The 18,667-nt window shown below is 40.0% G+C and overlaps 2 protein-coding genes across 3 annotated transcripts in view; one reads left to right on the top strand and one right to left on the bottom strand.

Moving 5' to 3' along the window:
* Window positions 1–1,550: 1,550 nt before the first annotated feature.
* On the bottom strand, window positions 1,551–3,259 carry LOC118263071 (tubulin beta-4B chain-like). Its single transcript, XM_035574847.2, has 2 exons — window positions 3,021–3,259; window positions 1,551–2,905 (listed from the first exon to the last, which is right to left on the bottom strand). Exons 1-2 carry the CDS (start codon window positions 3,075–3,077, stop codon window positions 1,622–1,624), a joined length of 1,341 nt encoding a protein of 446 aa, XP_035430740.1. The 5' UTR covers window positions 3,078–3,259; the 3' UTR covers window positions 1,551–1,621.
* A 378-nt stretch (window positions 3,260–3,637) lies between these two features.
* The window catches only part of LOC118268702 (myb/SANT-like DNA-binding domain-containing protein 4), a 128,119-nt gene continuing 113,089 nt past the window's right edge, over window positions 3,638–18,667 (top strand). Inside the window, exon 1 of one of the 2 annotated variants that reach the window (XM_050697655.1) lies at window positions 3,638–3,937. In XM_050697655.1, coding sequence (XP_050553612.1) covers window positions 3,800–3,937 — 138 coding nt within the window. In that variant the 5' untranslated portion in view covers window positions 3,638–3,799. The remainder of the gene's footprint in view (window positions 3,938–18,667) is intronic. The other variant, XM_050697654.1, reaches the window with a different exon arrangement.

Below are 18,667 nucleotides of genomic sequence, written 5' to 3' on the forward strand. Positions count from 1 at the left end.
CAAATACGGCGAGGCCCATAATAATTAAGGAGATCCCTCTATTGAGCTACTGCTGTTGAGCTCGCGTTCTGTAGAATAAAACTGAATAATAATTTTTTTTCTACGTATTTTTCCAGCATAAAAAGTATCCTATTTTAAAGTATCAGATAATAAAGTATAATTATACCAAGTTTCATCGAAATCGACCCGTTAGTTTTCACGTGATGCCTGAACATACAGACAGATAGAAAAAAATAAATAAAATAATTCAATATTTTCAATGTACAGAATTGACCCTTCTACAGATTTATTATATTATGTATAGATGAATGAATGAGAGTGTTATAAACGTAAGAGTAGACAAAATAAATATAATCAAAAAGCTCAAAACTGCTAAGCTATCGGGAGTTATACGTGTTATTATGAGTCAACCATAAAAGATAGACATTTGCTGTCGTGGATTATTTTTTAAACAATTTTAAGGAGAATATTTCCGTCATACATGATTTCTGTGTAGCTTTAACCATTAAGGCTGCACACGCGACGGAAACTTCAAAAATGGAGTAAGTTCTCCTATTTTCCCAACATTTCCCTTCACTGCTCTGCTCCTATTGATCGTAGCGTGATGAAAAGTATACTATAACCTGCCCAGGAATATGAAGAACAATTGTGCCAAGTTTCGTTGAAATCTGTCGAGTGGTTTTTGTTTCTATAAAGAACATACAGACAGACAGACAGACAGACAGACAGACAGACAGACAGACAGACAGACAAAATTTTTTCTGATTGCATTTTTGGCGTCAGTATCGATCACTAATCACCCGCTGATAGTTATTTTGGAAATATATTTCATGTACAGAATTGACTTCTCTACAGATTTATTATAAGTATAGATAGATAGATTAAGCCTATGTTCTTATGACACGCGTTATTAAAACTAAACGACTTTAAGGGCCTATGCACAACACGTTTTCTAAACGCGCGTTTGGGAAACGCGCGTCGCCGGCGCATTTTTCTCCTGCAGAGCAGTTTCTTGTCATGTGTATCGATACAAACGCGCGTCTGTATCGATACACACGCGGGTTTGAATCGCATCTGTATCACTACAAACGCGCGTCGCCGGCGCGTTTTTCTTCAGCAGAGCAGTTTGTTGTCGTTTGTATCGATACAAACGCGCGCCACCAGCACGTGTGAATCGATACACACGCGCATTTGCATCGCGTCTGCATCGCTACACACGCGCGTTTTCATTGCGTCAGGTGTGCAAATGTCTACAGGCTGCGTCTAACTTGCGTGCGTATCGCGTCTGTATCGCTAGAAATGCGCGTCGGCGGCGCGTTTAAAAAACGTGGTGTGCATAGGCAAACTAGTCCAAGCATTCTTAACGCCTATGGATTTTTACAAAAAAATTACGTAAACATTTTTCTGTAGTATGTAGCATCTGTATAGATGCGCGGTGCGCAAATACCTGTCCAAAGCTTATTTGTCTGCTGGCTACTAAGCATAGCTTAGCTAAATAATATTGCTCGTAAGGTATTTGATCCCTGCTATATTAAATAAGAAAAAGCAAATAGAATATCAGTTTTATATTTATATGGACATACACAAGGACAAACACAAACACATAACCGAATGTTAATTGCTATTCTAAACCCTCGCCTTCTGCTTCTTCGTCGAACTCTCCCTCGTCGTCTGCCGTCGCGTCCTGGTACTGCTGGTACTCCGACACCAGGTCGTTCATGTTGCTCTCCGCCTCCGTGAATTCCATCTCGTCCATTCCTTCACCGGTGTACCAGTGAAGGAATGCTTTCCGCCTGAACATGGCCACGAACTGTTCCGCTATTCTCTTGAATATGCTCTGGATAGCTGTCGTGTTTCCAATGAAAGTGGACGCCATCTTCAGCCCTCGCGGCGGAATATCACAAACTGCTATCTTGCAGTTATTCGGTATCCACTCTACGAAGTATGTGCTGTTCTTGTTCTGTATGTTCACAAGTTGTTCGTCCACTTCCTTCATGGACATACGTCCTCTGAATATCGTGGCCACGGTCAGGTACCTACCGTGTCTCGGGTCACAAGCAACCATCATGTTCTTGGCATCAAACATTTGGAGAGTTAATTCGGGGACAGTGAGCGCTCTGTACTGTTGCGCGCCCCGTGACGTCAGCGGCGCGAACCCGGGGGTGTAGAAGTGTAATCTTGGGAACGGCACCATGTTGACGGCGAGCTTCCTCAGGTCTGCGTTTAGCTGGCCAGGGAAGCGCAAGCACGTCGTGATGCCGGACATGGTGGCGCAAATAAGGTGGTTCAAGTCGCCGTACGTGGGTGTGGTGAGCTTCAGCGTCCTGAAGCAAATGTCGTACAGCGCTTCATTGTCTAAGCAGAACGTGTGGTCGGTGTTCTCCACCAGCTGGTTCACTGCCAATGTCGTATTATACGGCTCCACTACGCAGTCCGAGACCCTCGGACTCGGAAATACAGAGAATGTCAGGATGATTCTATCGGGATACTCTTCGCGTATTCTGTTGATTAGGAGAGTGCCCAAACCGGAGCCAGTACCGCCCCCGAGCGAGTGAGATACTTGAAAACCTTGCAGACAGTCGCAGCCCTCAGCTTCTCTACGCACTACGTCGAGACAGGACTCCAGGATCTCTACTCCTTCAGTGTAGTGGCCGCGTGCCCAGTTATTGGCGGCACCATTCTGTCCGTAAACGAAGTTGTCAGGTCTGTAGAGGCAGCCGAAGGGCCCTGAGCGCACAGCGTCCATGGTGGCAGGCTTGAGGTCCACGAGGATGGTGCGGGGGACGTACTTGCCGCCGGACGCCTCATTGTAGTACACGTTGATGCGTTCCAGTTGGAGATCGGAGTCGCCGTGGTAGCACCCGCTCGGGTCGATGCCGTGCTCGTCTGATATCACCTCCCAGAACTGGAGACAATTAGGAATACTTTACTAACTAGTTATGGGATAAGAAATTTTTGGCTTATGTCATTAGGGATCCCTTTAAGTACACTATAGAATAAGATATAGAATAGTTGCTCACCTTTCCACCAATCTGGTTCCCGCACGAACCAACCTGAAGGTTGATGATCTCCCTCATCTTGGTAATTTATCGTGCAGATTTATATTAGGTACTTGAAAATTTATCGTAAAATTATCGAAACTGTTTCTCAAAATTGCTGCTTAACATTAGCTTAAACTAATAAAAAAAACTAAAAAAAAAAAAATACTATACGCAAAAATTACACCGTGTGCATTTTACGTCGGATTTCAGAAAAGTGATTTCAAAAATGGTCAGTTTGACGTTCGAGAATTTTGAATTGGAGTTCTAGATTAATTTATTTTTTTAAGAAGTAAACAAATCGGCCAGTGCACTTTTTCCAGCCATACAATCATTTTGAAAAAAGGGCTATCCCGTCTTCAGCAAAACCAAACTCTTCAGGATAAGTATTAAAATTAACGCAAATGATCTCCATTCTGCTTACCCATCCATTAAATATAGAAGCAATAGATGAACGTCATCTAACGGAGTTAACAAGAACCAAAAAGCTACGTAGAAATGAAAGTTTCAGGAGTTCTATTTCAGGTATACAGCGACGTATTGAAGAAATAATTCCGCGCTCCCTTACTAGGTGTCGCTACCTACCTTACAGGGTTGTTTTGTTTTCAGCGGCGGCGGACTGTCACTATTGTCATGGCGTTCGCGTGAAATGTCACCGAGGTAGCGAATCGTTTATACAATGTAAATTATTAGCTTATCCTGTATGATGTAGTTGTGTTTAATGAGTGCCGTGTGTGTGGTGTGCGAACGCCCGTGGAGTGATGTCAGTGGCCGGTGGGAATGCGACCGCAGAAGAGAAAAAACCTGGTTATTGTGAGGATAGCACGGACAGCGACAATGACACGGAGAGGAAGAGACTCCTTCGGAGGATATCAACAAGCAAGTGCGTCGGGAGACTCGTGAGTAGCATCCTAATGAGATAATAGTAAAGGATCTGTTGTTGTACCTACGGCAGGGCGTGCCAACTGTCAACGCGCGGGGGGCGGGGGCTCCATGTGCCCGGACACAATTTTCGAAGATCAATTTTTCAAGTTCTAATGTTTGTGTAGCGATGGTATTACATTTTGTGTGCTCAAGTAATGAGATGTGGAGTTTGACCTATTTGGGGAGGCGAAGCTTGGTGTGGAGGGGGTAGTACGGTGACAATGATTTCCCCAGGATAAACTTGATCCTTCATATTTATTGATCTCCTTGCTCTGACAGGTGGTTCAATGAACTCAGCGGTCCTAGAACAATGCAATTGTTATCAAATACAATACGTAAGATTCGAATATACCTTTGGTTTATTTAATTTTCGTCTAAAGATGTTGATAAAGTTGGAGTGGGCGTTCTATTTTTGCAGTCCGCCTTAGTTTTCGACACGATGATAAATGGCCTGGGCCAATAAGAGCGCCATGGATTTTGGCGGTAAAATATCGTTCATTTAGGAAGACTGATTACCGAGAGTTTGGACAGTAGAAGCTTTTCTTTTGTAGTTGTAGCGTTTCAATAGCTAATGTTTTTAGTTCGCTAAGTGAATTTGGATTACGAAGATCCTCCGTCGTAAATACGAACACTATTATGAATACATTAGTTTAATTGGAAACAGCGGCAATTATTGTATTACCAACACGATGGGTGCTATCACTTTATTAATTAGTGGAATCCTATTACAATCGACCCGTTTCTGTGACCAATATTTGCATATTATCGCTAAGTAACCACTTTCCAGCTAATGGATTGGGTATCGCCCCAAAAAAGGTGGTGGGCAGTACTGGCAAAAGTTCGATTTGTCATGGTCAAAGTTTTCATAGAATTGTCATGCTTGTATTTTGGTAGGTTACGTTGAAATATAAATTGTTACTAGAATTACTACCTGTAAAGCCTAGGCCAAATTTTTTGGAAGAAGGTTTTTGCATTGTTCGTGTATGGATATTTAGTCCACATTTTTAAGGTATAGATTTTATACAAATATTATTTTTATTCAAAAATATATATTCCTACTATCATTCACACATGACCAGAAAAGCTCGCTATCCTACTGAAAGGAATATTGATAGTTAAGGGATGCTAAGGTGAGACTACCCCCACATCAAACATCGAACCCTTTTTCACGAATTCGAAATCATAAATCGTCGTCATTCGATAGTAGTGCCAAAGTGCGGTAATGCTTCTTCTCAAACTTTCGAAGCAGACTCTGACATTTGGATTTTTTTCTTCCTAGACTTTATCAAAATTGAAAAACATTAGCCATCTTAAAGTATTTTTATTTAATAAGAACCAAATGAAATTGTATTGCATATTCTAAGCATTTATTTGTATCTAGACAGAACAGCAGAAAACCAAACCATCCGCAAGACAAAACTAAACTCAAAAAGCAATCACACACAGCACACCTAACTAACATCGACATTCCCCCACACGAATAATTCCCCAAACAACACAAATTCTGCTCACATTACACAAGACATTACCTAATTCCTTAACAGCATACCAACCCTTATCACGCGAATTCAACTACGCGACTATCTTATCTTAACATTTGACAGTTGTCAGTAGGTACTGTCTCCCAATTGCCTATATGAGAGACACCCTACGTTACACCACGTCGGACCACGGATGTCCGGTGGCTGTCAATCTTTTCACTGTTCCCGTTTTGTGTGTTTGTACCTTCTATACTCTACTCGACTACACATCAAGTTATACAACACCAGTGTAAACTGACCCTCGTATACGCAGAAAGGTTACACAAAGCGAGGTCGTTGTATATTGGTTTTGTTCAGCTCTAAGTGTCGCCGTGTCGCAGTGTTTACGTTGATCTATGTATGTGTGTATGTTGTATGTCTTCTCCGATTCCCTATGAGGGAGCTTAGCTAACCCATTTGTGGGTCACTGTCTTAAGTGTGTTAAGAGCTACTGGTTCTATAAATGTAGCTGTGTGAGTACAGTGCAGTTCTAAGGGGAAAAGAAAGAAAATGTAACCCTACATCGTTCTGTAAACACTATCTCAATAAAAAACTTCTTATCTTCTTCAGTAAAACCTTCAGTGAAACAACGCTTGCGTTGTGTTTTGTTGTGTAAGTGGGGTTATCCGAAGCCCAATTATCTCGCTACCCAATCTTCTCAATCCCCGATTTCCCAACGACCGACGATTGCTTATCATCAGGTGATCAGTCTGCTCATTTACTGACTTTTACCATAAAAAAAAAAAAACTTTAAACTTCCTTCATCTACAAACCTCTCTCCATTAAAAATATAGATCAAAGATGAAACTATAGAATTCGAGCCCTTAGAAAACCATAAGTGCATTTAATTTTATTTTTATTTATTGATTTACATCAGGCAACGAAGGCCCATATTAATACAATAATACTATACTAAAACATATTATAAAATACTATAAATACATAATTATTATATTAATTATTGAGGTCACACGATGTGACGATGCGTGGCGTCGTATTACGCTGCTCGGTGTCACGTAGCCTGCCTCGAAAACGTCGGTATATGACACCCTTCGGCCAAAATTCTGCCTTGAGGAACTTATCGAGATATTGAGTTGGAATTCGCACCACAAACGACTTGAAGTTGGTATTTTGACGCGGTTCCAACCTTACGACCCTCAAGGTCCAGTTGGTCTTCACCTTCACATACTCCACGATGTCCTCAACTTTCGTGGTGTGGTGTAGTCTGGACACATACAGCAGCGTCGTAGGCACAGCTGGACGCAGCAGCATGTTAGGTCCGGTCAGTCCAGTACCGCACTGATTGCGAGAAGTAGGCTTCTTCTTCTTCTTTTGAACTTTGATGAAGCCATCCTCATCACACTCAGGCTTTTCTGGACAGCGCTGTACTGGAATCGTTGTTACGGATTCACAGCGCCGGTTCTGCTTACCCCTTTTCAGCTGCTTAGGTAGTGTAGCAGCTGTTGTGTTTGCGGCAGCAATTGCGGCGTAAGCTACTTTGGGGGATTTAAGATACATAAAGCTCATGGATGATTCTGTCAGTATTAAATTATCTTAATAACCTGAGATCTCAAAGCATCTCAGATCACCAAACCATGCAAACATTATTTAAATCCGAACACCATATAAATAAACTTCTAATTATAAATAAAAAAAAAAAAAACTATCCACCTACAATGAAAAGTGTGAACATCGGAGTCTGTAGGTACTCCATATCAAAACGAACTCTATTCCGAGAAGCGTAAAATGAATATTGCAACAGGAGATTGAATGAAAGGGGAAAGCCGAGAGGCGTATTTCCGCAGTATGCGTTTTATCCGGAGCAATCAAATTATACTTGAGATGCGAACTCCACGCTGAATCATATTTCTGCATCTGCAATCTGACTGATTGATATGGAACGTGATGTTGGTCCTATTTTCGTTGTAGCAATTATTATTAATGAGTGTAAAGCTTATTTTGTATGACTTTGCTTTGTTAACGTTTTGATCTTATTGTAACTTTTGTGAGACATACCTACTCAATTTATTATTATGATATCGACTTACTCACATAACTGTTTGACAAGGAACTCGATTAGTTTCAAGCTATGCTAGAGGCTCATATACAGGAGCAGCATTTCACGACGCGGTGATTGTCGCGCTGCTATTGGCTGGAAATTAGTCGAGTCTTGATCATGATTTTTTTATGGAATATGGCAAACGAGCAGACACCCGCAACATCAGGGAAGTCACAGGTGCGTTGCCGGCCTTTTATGAAGGAAATCGCTCTTTTCTTGAATGTTGGAATGTTTAAGAGATGATCGAGCTTAGGAGCTTCAGATTTATCAGAGACATTACTTAATCTTTTCAAAATACCATGCTACGCTGATAAACTTGCCTTATTACAACACACACCCTAGGATAGTATATACTTTTATACATTTTAGCTAACAACAATAGTCTCCCATACACAATAGAAAGTAGAACGGAACTTACAAAGTTACTTCGGAAAAGTTATGTTTTGTCAAAGATTTATCTTTACTAGTGGTCGCCTAGTGGTCGAAATTCAACCATATACGATTTAATTTACAATAGTTACCACTTAACATACGTTCAAGGATAATTTTTATTTAACTCAAACTCAATCAAACTCTTTTATAAAACTCTTTTCATATGAGACGTGAGAATACCATCGCAATGTCTATCGATTTTGACGTTTTGTCAAATACGATCAGATATATGCATGTGTGTGTAATGTTTTATTTATTTATTTAATTTATTTATTTATTTATTTATTTATACTTTATTGCACACATACATAAAACACATTTACATTGAAATTAATAGTAATTATAGTACAATGGGCGGTCTTATCACACACGGCGATTTCTTCCAGACAACCTTTGGATGGAATTTATTATATGATCTGGGAATGGGTAGTGCGTGCACAATAATTCAAAAGGGAAAAGAAAAGAAGACAACAAAAAAAAAAACAACTAAAAAACAAAATCTACAAACTATTCTAAAATTCACTATAATAACATGAGAAATTGGACATAATTCTAAGTAATAAATAAACTAATATTATATAGTGTGTGTGTGTGTGTGTGTGTGTGTGTGTGTGTGTGTGTGTGTGTGTGTGTGTGTGTGTGTGTGTGTGTGTGTCCTCGAATTACAAGGATACAAAAAACTACAATGACAGGTAGTGTTCCTTCACAAGCCTTTTAAACTGACCTGGAGTTTTTGCACGTCGCGCTTCCACTGGTAATGCATTCCACAACCGAGCCGCTTGTATTGTGAAGGACTTGTCGTAGAAGCAAGTGGAGTGCTTACGGATGCTGAGCTTAAGATTCTCCGATGATCTCAGGAACTTCGTATGCGTGACACCCAGGAACTGAAAGCGTTCCTTTAGGTACAAAGGGGCAGCAGGGTTAAAAAGTACATTAAACAATAAAGAAAGAATATGAGCGTTCCGACGAAGGCGAATAGGAAGCCATTTGAGCTTATTACGAAATTCAGAAACATGATCATACTTGCGCAAACCAAATATAAATCTGATAGAAAGGTTTTGAAGTCGCTCAAGCTTGTCTAATTGTTCTTGGGTGAGATCAAGATAGCTGACATCAGCATAGTCGAGTATTGGTAGAAGAAGAGACTGAGCAAGTGCAATTTTGGTGTTTGTGGGTAAGAAATTACGAAGTCGCCTCAAGGAGCCCGCAGACGCAAACAACTTTCGACTGACCTCCTGCAATTGTTTGTTCCAAGACAGGTTACTGTCGATGTAAATCCCCAGGTTCTTAACATCGCGAGAGAAAGGAATGTTTGAACTTAGAAAAGAAACCTGGGGAAGACTCGCCCAGTTAATTTTGGAGACTGTACGTGCACTACCGATGATCGTCACTTGTGTTTTAGTCGGATTTACCAGCAAACCGAATCTAGAACTCCAGTCACCTATCCGTGCCATATCGACGTTAATCAAACTAATGGCGGCCGGAAGATCCTCAAGACAGGCTTGGGTGTAGATCTGAAGATCATCTGCATAAAGGTGGTAGGAAGAAGACAGGCCTTGAGAGATAGAATTAATAAATAGAGTGAAGAGAAGAGGAGATAAAACGCCGCCCTGTGGCACACCGGCAGCAGTGGAACACCATGAAGATTTAGAATCATCAAAGTGAACACGCTGTCGGCGGCCGAACAGGTAACTACGAAACCAGTCGATCACCGATGGGGACATGCCAAAGGAGCTGAGCACGCCGAGCAATAAATCGAAGTCAACGGTGTTAAAAGCGTTGCTGAAATCTAGGAGTACGAGAACCGTTAACTTTCCTGATTCCATGCCCGACCGGATATCGTCTGTGATGTTAACAAGAGCCGTTGTAGTGCTATGCCCCGGTCGAAACCCAGATTGGAAGGGACTAAGGAGATTATGTTTGGATAGGAAAATGCTGAGTTGTTGGTGGACCAGCTTCTCTAGAATTTTGGATAGAAATGGGAGTATGGAAATGGGACGAAAGTCGGTAAAGGAAGTTGGATTGGATTTTTTGGGTAGCGGGATAAGGTGAGCCTCTTTCCAACTTTTAGGGAAAGTTTTATCGGAGATTGAGGAGTTAAGAACAAAAAGGATTACAGGAATGATTTGATCAAGGATGGGGATGAGCATCTTACGGCTAACACAGTCACTACCAACGGCATTGGAAGCAGACGATAAGATGCATCTTCTAACATCCCCCTCGGTAAACCGACTGAATTCGAAGCGAGAAGTAGTTGAAATTGGAAGGAGTGAAAGAGAATTTAAAGTAGAAGCTTTGGTTGCCCTATCAAGGACAGGCGAAGAAGAGAAATGACAGTTAAGTGAGTTAAAGTTCAGATTTTTTGGAAGAGAGCTTTGAGCAGATTTGCCTACACCCAGCGATCTAAGAAACTTCCAGACCTTGGCTGGATCGCTGTTTTGAAGTGATTTATGGATGTGTTGGCGTTTTGCATTCCTACACACCTTGTTGCAATGATTCCTGATCGCGATGTATTTATTTTTATTAACGTCGTTTGGCCGGATTTTGTACCTAAACTTGGCAGCGGATTTCCTAGCAATAAGAGTTTTAATCTCGTTATTCAGCCAAGGTGCGGGAAGGTGCTTGACCCTGACGGACCGGACAGGGGCGTGCTTGTCGTACAGTTGTATGATGTTGGAGGTCAAAATCTCAACCCGATCGTCGACCGACAACGATTGAAGCAAAGGAGTCCAATCAATATTGCTAGCATCTTCCCTCAGGCGTTCGACATTCATACCCTCAAAATTGCGAAGAGAAAGAATTTTCGAACTATGCTTGGGGGGTCGAATCTTATAAGAAGCATAGATTAAGTCATGGTAAGAAAAATGATCAGCAGAACACTGACCATGTTTGGCAATGTGATTAGGAGAGGAAACTAAAATTAAATCAAGTAGTGAGGGGACAGAGTTAGGGAAATAGTGAGTAGCATTTAGATTTAGTAATGAGAGATTAGCTGATTCAATGACTTGAGTAAGAGAAGCAGAACGGTAATCATTTTTTAAGAGACACGTATTAAAGTCTCCCATAATTATGGTGTGGTCATATAAAGGGACAAATGATTCCAAAAGGTGTTCGAAGGAAGAAAAGAAATTTATACGGAGAGAGGGACAGTAAAAAACTCCAAGAAGAATCTTAGAGTGGTGTAATTCAACTTCCAGGAAAAGGTGTTCACCACCGTTTGGAGGAGGTGGCTGCGCGGACACACTAACAACGGTAAAGGAAATGTTATTACGTAAGTAGATGGCCACGCCACCACCGCCCCCAACCGCCCGATCATTCCTGATGAGATTGAATCCTGGAAGTTCATAGGATGAGGAAGAGAGACAAGGCTTTAACCATGACTCGGAAATAAGGATAGCATGGACATCTTTGCAATTGAAAACTGTCAGCATATCAATGAAATGAGCCGGAACACTTTGGGCATTTATGTGGACCACATTGAAGTTCCGAGAAACATCAGAAAAAATAGATACAAGTGAGTCAGCTAGAGGAGGAGGGACACTATTAAAACTGTCATCGTCTGATGATAAAGAAAGAAACACATCAGAGTCGCTGTTGTAACTCGAGTTTGGCATGAATTAAATATGTGTATATGGTGTAGGTGTAATATAGATGAATTTGTGTAAAATAAAATAAATTAATAATATCCGTCAATAATAAATTAATATATAAAAATTAAGTTTCTAAGCTAATTCTTCATCCATCTGCCAGTTGATCTGTCATAGAAACGTAACAAAATAGCAACCAGAAGATAAATAAAAAAGCAAGACAAAAAACAAAAAAAAAAGACAGAAAAAAAAACATGTTAAAGAATTGTATGGTAGTCCAAATAAAAATATTTTTAAAGAAAGATAATACAAGAACAACATCGGAAATAAAAAGCTAAGCGTGTAACGGAACGGAGCATTGACAAAAGAGATATAGTTTGACAGAATTGACAGATGACACAAATTCAATGTTTGATTTTGACAGCAGTTATTATGATAACAAATTTACCGCTACCGCAGTTTAAATAAATTGTAATAAATACAGAGTGACGGTGGAATATAACTAGGGATAAAAAGAATTGCTTACCTGGACTACCAACAGGGAAATAATGATAATAACTTTGCAAGTAGTTACTTCCGTGTAACACGCTTTGACAATTTGGGCTTCGGAGCTATCTCCTTGGCTGCTGCGGCACCACCAGGCTGCACAACCCTCTGTTCAGGACGACCAGGTGCACGATGCTCGGCGTCGGACGGGAGGTCGATCTTATCAAGATCCTCCATGGAAGAAACTTGATGCCGAGACCCCTGCCCATCGAGGACATAAATATCACCTTCACCTTAATGTACTTAATAAGCATTATTTTTGAAAAATATTAGCGTTCTGTACTTCTCCTACACATAAACTATAAGTGTACCAAATTTTATGCTCCTACGTCCGCGCAATTTTCGTAAAAAGCGGTCCAAAGTTTTTGCATCACGTATTAATATATAGATCTAGTTTTCTCTCTTTTTCCACTATTCTCTTTTTTTTGCCTCTCTTGAGAGTTCTTTGAACCAGGTTATTGCCGCTACTGAGGTTTAGTCAAGTTCTGTGAAGCCTATGGATATCCGCGCCGTCACAGATGCATTTTAAGCTTTTTTGGAAAGTTCGGAAAAAAATATGTACCTTGTACTTAATTATTATGCTATCGGCTGACTCACGTAACTGTTTGACGAGGAACTCGACTAGTTTCAAGCCATGCCATGCTGTCTCACGAAAGTTATAATAAAATTATACCTTATACTTGTTGTCATGAGTGAACGCAACCCCAATAGTATAACTTCACCTTTATATTGTCTGTGTCCTTGCTCGGCGCATCTTATGTATGTCGCCTTTATATTCGTCCTTTTTGTATTTTGTAATAACGTATTAACGTTCCCTTGTAAGTTTTTCTTTTCGCAATATACTAATTATAATAATTCGCGAGTCTCATTTGCCTCCAAAATCCTTCATGGTAGCAGAGCGTGGTTGGCAATCAGACAGGTTTATAGATCGCGACCGTAAATTCATATTTATATAAAAGTATACCGGCGACGGTGAAACAGTTCGAATCCCACGTGGCAAGACGAAACGTAATTTTGGTAAAAATCATCAAGATTCACTCAAAGTCAACTAGAATGGCCTCACATCAATTCAATCTGGAGAAACTCAAAGGCCGTGATAACTTCGCGTCATGGAAATTCAGTGTAAGAACCTATCTGGAGCATGAGGACCTCTGGGAGTGTGTGCAGCCCCCCAGTGAGGATGACAAAATAGATCTTAAAAAGGATGTAAAGGCGAAGGCCAAGCTGATCCTGTTAATTGAACCCCAAAATTACGTTCACGTACAAGATTGCAAGACCGCACGTGAGGTTTGGTACAACTTACAAAGGGCCTTCGATGACAAAGGATTGACAAGGAAAGTGGGCCTACTGAAAGATTTAGTCAACACAACATTGGAATCAAGCAGCAGTGTAGAAGATTACATTAATAAGATAATGACTACCGCTCACAAACTTAGAAGTATTGAGTTTGATATCAATGAGGAGTGGCTCGGAACACTGATGCTTGCAGGTCTTCCTGATGTTTATGCACCTATGATTATGGGGCTAGAAAGTTCTGGCATACAAATCAATGCTGATTTTATAAAAACTAAGTTGTTACAAGAAATAAAGCCAGCAGATTCAGGTGCAGCCTTATACATTAACTATAAGAAATTAAAAGGAGTAAGGTGTTACAATTGCAACAGATATGGCCACTATGCAAAGTTCTGTAAGATTCAGAGGAATACAGCTGATAAACAAGATGAAAAAGGAGATAGTACAAATTTTGTTGCAGCATTCTCAGCGACACTGGAAGGATTAAACAACAAGTGGTTGGTGGACTCCGGTGCATCAATGCATATGACTGGCAGGCGTGATTGGATGTACAATGTCACCAAACCACCAGTGAATGCTATTACGGTGGCCAACAAGGAACCACTGTCAGTAGATAGTATTGGATGTGTAAACCTTAAACTAGCCCGAGGAAATATACAGGTAAAGGATGTTTTATATGTTCCTGGTTTAGCAGCTAATCTACTCTCGGTGAGTAGTATAGTCAAAAGTGGGTACACCATAACATTTAATAACAAAAGCTGCTATGTTTATGATAAAAATAGGAAGCTAATTTGTTCCGCAGCACTTAGTAATAAACTTTATGTGCTAAACACAGTTAGTGATACTGAAGCTGCTAACTTATCCACTAGTGTGGATAATAAGTATCTGTGGCATTTACGAATGGCTCACCTCAATATTTCAGATTTAAATAAGTTGTCTTCATGTGCCGAGGGAGTGACTCTGACTGGGGGTGAGGAGAATGATATCACATGCATACAATGTTCAGAAGGTAAACAATCAAGACTTCCATTCAGCAATTTGGGTACCAGAGCCACACAGCCATTGGAGCTAATTCATTCAGATTTGTGCGGACCGATGGAGAACAAGTCTTGCTCAGGTATGCGATATTTCATTTCATTTGTGGACGATTACACTCGGATGGTTCATGTGTACCTAATGAAAGATAAGTTAAATGTTCTGGAAATATTCAAAGATTTTAAAGCAAAAGTAGAAGTTAAACTTGAAAAGAAAATAAAAACTCTTCGAACTGACAACGGTAAAGAGTATTGTAATCATCACTTTGAGAACTACTTATCTAGTCAGGGCATAACCCATCAGACGTCAACACCCTATACACCTCAGCACAATGGCCTCGCAGAGAGGATGAACCGTACTCTAGTTGAGCGTGCTCGATGCATGCTATTTCATGCCAATTTGGGAAAGAAATACTGGGCTGAGGCCATAGCTACAGCTTCCTACATTACAAATCGCTGTCCAACTAAAACTCTGAAGGGCAAAACTCCTTTTGAGATGTGGAATGGGTATAAACCTAATTTGTCGCATATTAGGATATTTGGCACAGAGGCCATGGTTCACATTCCAAAGGAGAAAAGGCAGAAATGGGATAAGAAGTCTAAAAAGATGATACTGATCGGATATTGTGACAATACCAAAGGATACCGCCTATTAGATATAAACAGCGATAAAATAGTCATAAGTAGAGATGTGATTTTTCATGAAAAATTTGAAAACAATTTGTCTTGTAAAAATAATGTTCCAGTTCCAGAGCTCCCTTGCAGCGATAGTTCACCTACTAAAGAAGAAGAAGAAGAAGATCGCCATGCCAGCTTTGTGCAGAATAGTTCAGACCAGCCAATCTCAGAATCAGAAAGTTCAACGGCCACAGGTAATAATGATGACTCACAAGATGAAGATTCCATCGAAGAATATCATTCAGGCACTGATGATTTGGATGAAACTTATCAACCTCCGAGGCAAGCATGTAAATCACAGAACTATGTTAGAAATATGACTTTGAGACCACGCAGTAAGGTTGAGAAACAAAGCAGTGAGAATAACTTATGCTGTTTGTATACTAATTTGTCTGATCCCCAATCAGTACAAGAAGCCTTATCATCTCCACAAGCTGAGCACTGGAGGAAAGCTATGGATCAAGAGTATTACTCCCTGATGAAGAACAACACATGGAGCTTGGTCGATCTTCCCACCAATAAGAGAGCATTACCTTCAAAATGGGTGTTTAAAACGAAGACCAATGAGGCTGGACAAGTTGTTCGCTTCAAAGCGAGGCTAGTTATAAAGGGATTTGCACAAAGAAAAGGCATAGATTATGAAGAAATTTACTCTCCAGTGGTAAGATATGCTACTATACGTCTTTTAGTAAGTCTGGCAGCTAAACATAACATGGACATCGAGCAAATGGATGCTGTCTCTGCATTCCTGCAAGGAGAAATAGATGCTGACATCTACATGGCACAGCCAGAAATGTACATGCAAGGATCAAAAGTATGTCACCTGCATAAGTCCATATATGGTTTAAAGCAAGCGAGTCGATTATGGAATACAAAATTAAACAATGTTCTCCAATCCATAGGAATGCTACAATGTAAGACTGACCCGTGTGTGTACTACAATGCAGAAAAGAATACTTTCATTGCTGTATGGGTTGATGATTTACTCATATTTACTTCACAACAAAACATTAAAGAAATGTTGAAGAACAAACTAATGCATCACTTTGAAATGAAAGACCTAGGAAAAGCTAGTCAATGTTTAGGATTTAATATAACAAGAGCTGAAAATTTAATTGCTTTGGATCAAAGGAAATATATAAGTGAAGTTTTGGATAAATACAAGATGTCAGAATGCAATGCTGTTAAAACACCTATCGAAGTTGCACAAAAATTTAACAATGATGTGAAAGCTGAAGTGAGAACTGATTACCCTTATCGACAGATCATTGGCTGCTTACTCTACATAGCTCAGGGCACAAGACCAGATATTGCATTTGCTGTGAACACATTAAGTAGATACAACAACGAACCAAAGACTGAACATGTGATGGCTGTAAAAAGACTACTAAGATATCTACAGGGAACTAAGGATTTAAAACTAATATATACCAAAGATGGTAATGCAAGTATCACAGGATATTGTGATGCAGACTGGGCCAGCGATGTGCACGACCGCAAGTCGTGCACTGGTTACATATTTCTGTTACAGGGAGGTGCTGTTTCTTGGTCGTCACGTAAGCAGCAGACCGTGGCGCTATCAACTGCAGAGGCAGAGTACATGGCGATGTCTGCGGCGGCGCAGGAGGCGTTGTGGCTGCGCCAGCTCGGCGGGGAGCTCGGCTGTCAGCTGAGTGAACCTCTCGTTATCTTTAGTGATAGTCAAAGTGCCATAAAACTTTCTTTGAATGATTGTTATTTACCTAGAACTAAGCACATAGATATAAGACACCATTTTCTTAAGCAACATGTTATTAATTGTGATATTAATTTTTGTTATTGTAAGGGGAATGAGATGATAGCAGATATCCTAACAAAAGGAACTACATTAGAAAAACATCAGTATTGTTTAACCAAGATGGGGCTTGCGTTCTGGGGAGGGTGTTAGTCATGAGTGAACGCAACCCCAATAGTATAACTTCACCTTTATATTGTCTGTGTCCTTGCTCGGCGCATCTTATGTATGTCGCCTTTATATTCGTCCTTTTTGTATTTTGTAATAACGTATTAACGTTCCCTTGTAAGTTTTTCTTTTCGCAATATACTAATTATAATAATTCGCGAGTCTCATTTGCCTCCAAAATCCTTCAAAGATCAGTACCAAAAACTCGACGATAATGTAAACAGTTTACACAAAACTTTATTTTCTGCGCAACTGAACCCGTATTGGGGATAAGGACTCATCGCAATACTTAACTCCTCATTAAAATCACGAACGTAATCAAAACATAATAACCATCGTCCTGAATAAGTGTCTTATAGGCTTGTTTTACGATCGGGTTCAATGACCGCGCCACACATCAGCTGTATACAATATTATATAGGTATATGCTTTAGTGCAGAGATGGCGAACCTTTATGTATCAATGTGATGTTTTGTAAAGAAATGTTTATCGTACTTATAATATTATGAATGTGAAAGCTTGTAACATACAAGCTTTCACATATGTTTGTTTGTTTGGTGCGTCACGTCAAACCGACTGAAGAAATTGAGATGAAATTTGCAACACAGTTAGAATACGTCTGGTGATTATGTATTCTAATTTGCTCTAACAACATGGTTAGGTAAATATTGTGTTGCGTATGGGAAGGAATGTATCTTGAATGTGGGAGGGTGATACTTTGGCCCAAATGGGCTGACAGAACAGTAGTGATAACAATGCCTCTCTGAAAACCAGAGTGAAACAACGTAAGCGTTTTGGGAGTTAAATCCTCTCCTCCCTCATCCCCAAATTTGCAATCCTTCAATCCCTGTCAAAAGATTAGCAAAGCATTTATAACTTCTGTCGTGTTGCGGGTGTTCATAGGCGGTGTCAATAGTTTATCACCAAGCGAAATATCCCACAAAAAAATGGTACATACATACAAAACCTCACGCCTATCATGAGGGTAGGCAGAGACTATGGCACGTCAATTGCTTCGATTCTTACACAGCTCTTTCGCTTCATCAACACAAAATAAATATAAAAACGATACGCGTGCCCACGGTTGGCTATCCCTGCCAGTACTACGTATCGTCACTGTTTACGCTCTGGCGTTCTTCCAAACTCCGTTGTAGTGTATTGCGTAGTGACACTAATTGATTTACTATACGCTTGTTCCGCGGAACATCGCTTTTTTATAATTTTATATACACCAGATATAAAGGGAACGAGTTCACGGTGTCTTCGCTCGCGTTTGTAAAGGACTTTTTATGTGGAGCGATTGATTTATTGGTTAACGAGTGGGTTATTGGTTTTGGGAGGGTTTTAATTAAGACCTATTAATCTGTATTAAGATTGTGCAATAGTAGATAATCTTTAGGTTATCTAAAGAAGTTATTAATATACATGTGAAAGTGAGTTGATTATGGAAGCTTGTAACTTTAAATTCTTAATTTATACTTATAATATGCCATATGGCATTAAGTTCGCCGTTTTATGTACGACTATTTAATGGTATTGTGTACATTAAATATTAATGTTTAATGTGATAAATAAATAATATATAAAGCTGAAGAATTTGTTTGTTTGTACGCG

This window comes from Spodoptera frugiperda, chromosome 12 (assembly GCF_023101765.2).
Source record: "Spodoptera frugiperda isolate SF20-4 chromosome 12, AGI-APGP_CSIRO_Sfru_2.0, whole genome shotgun sequence".
Classification (NCBI taxonomy): Eukaryota; Metazoa; Arthropoda; class Insecta; order Lepidoptera; family Noctuidae; genus Spodoptera; species Spodoptera frugiperda.

Coding starts and splice junctions, on each gene's coding strand:
- LOC118263071 (XM_035574847.2), bottom strand. CDS start 3,077: ATGAGGGAGATCATCAACCTTCAGGTTGGTTCGTGCGGGAACCAGATT. Junction 2,906..3,020: donor GGAACCAGATTGGTGGAAAG/GTGAGCAACTAT, acceptor AATTGTCTCCAG/TTCTGGGAGGTGATATCAGA.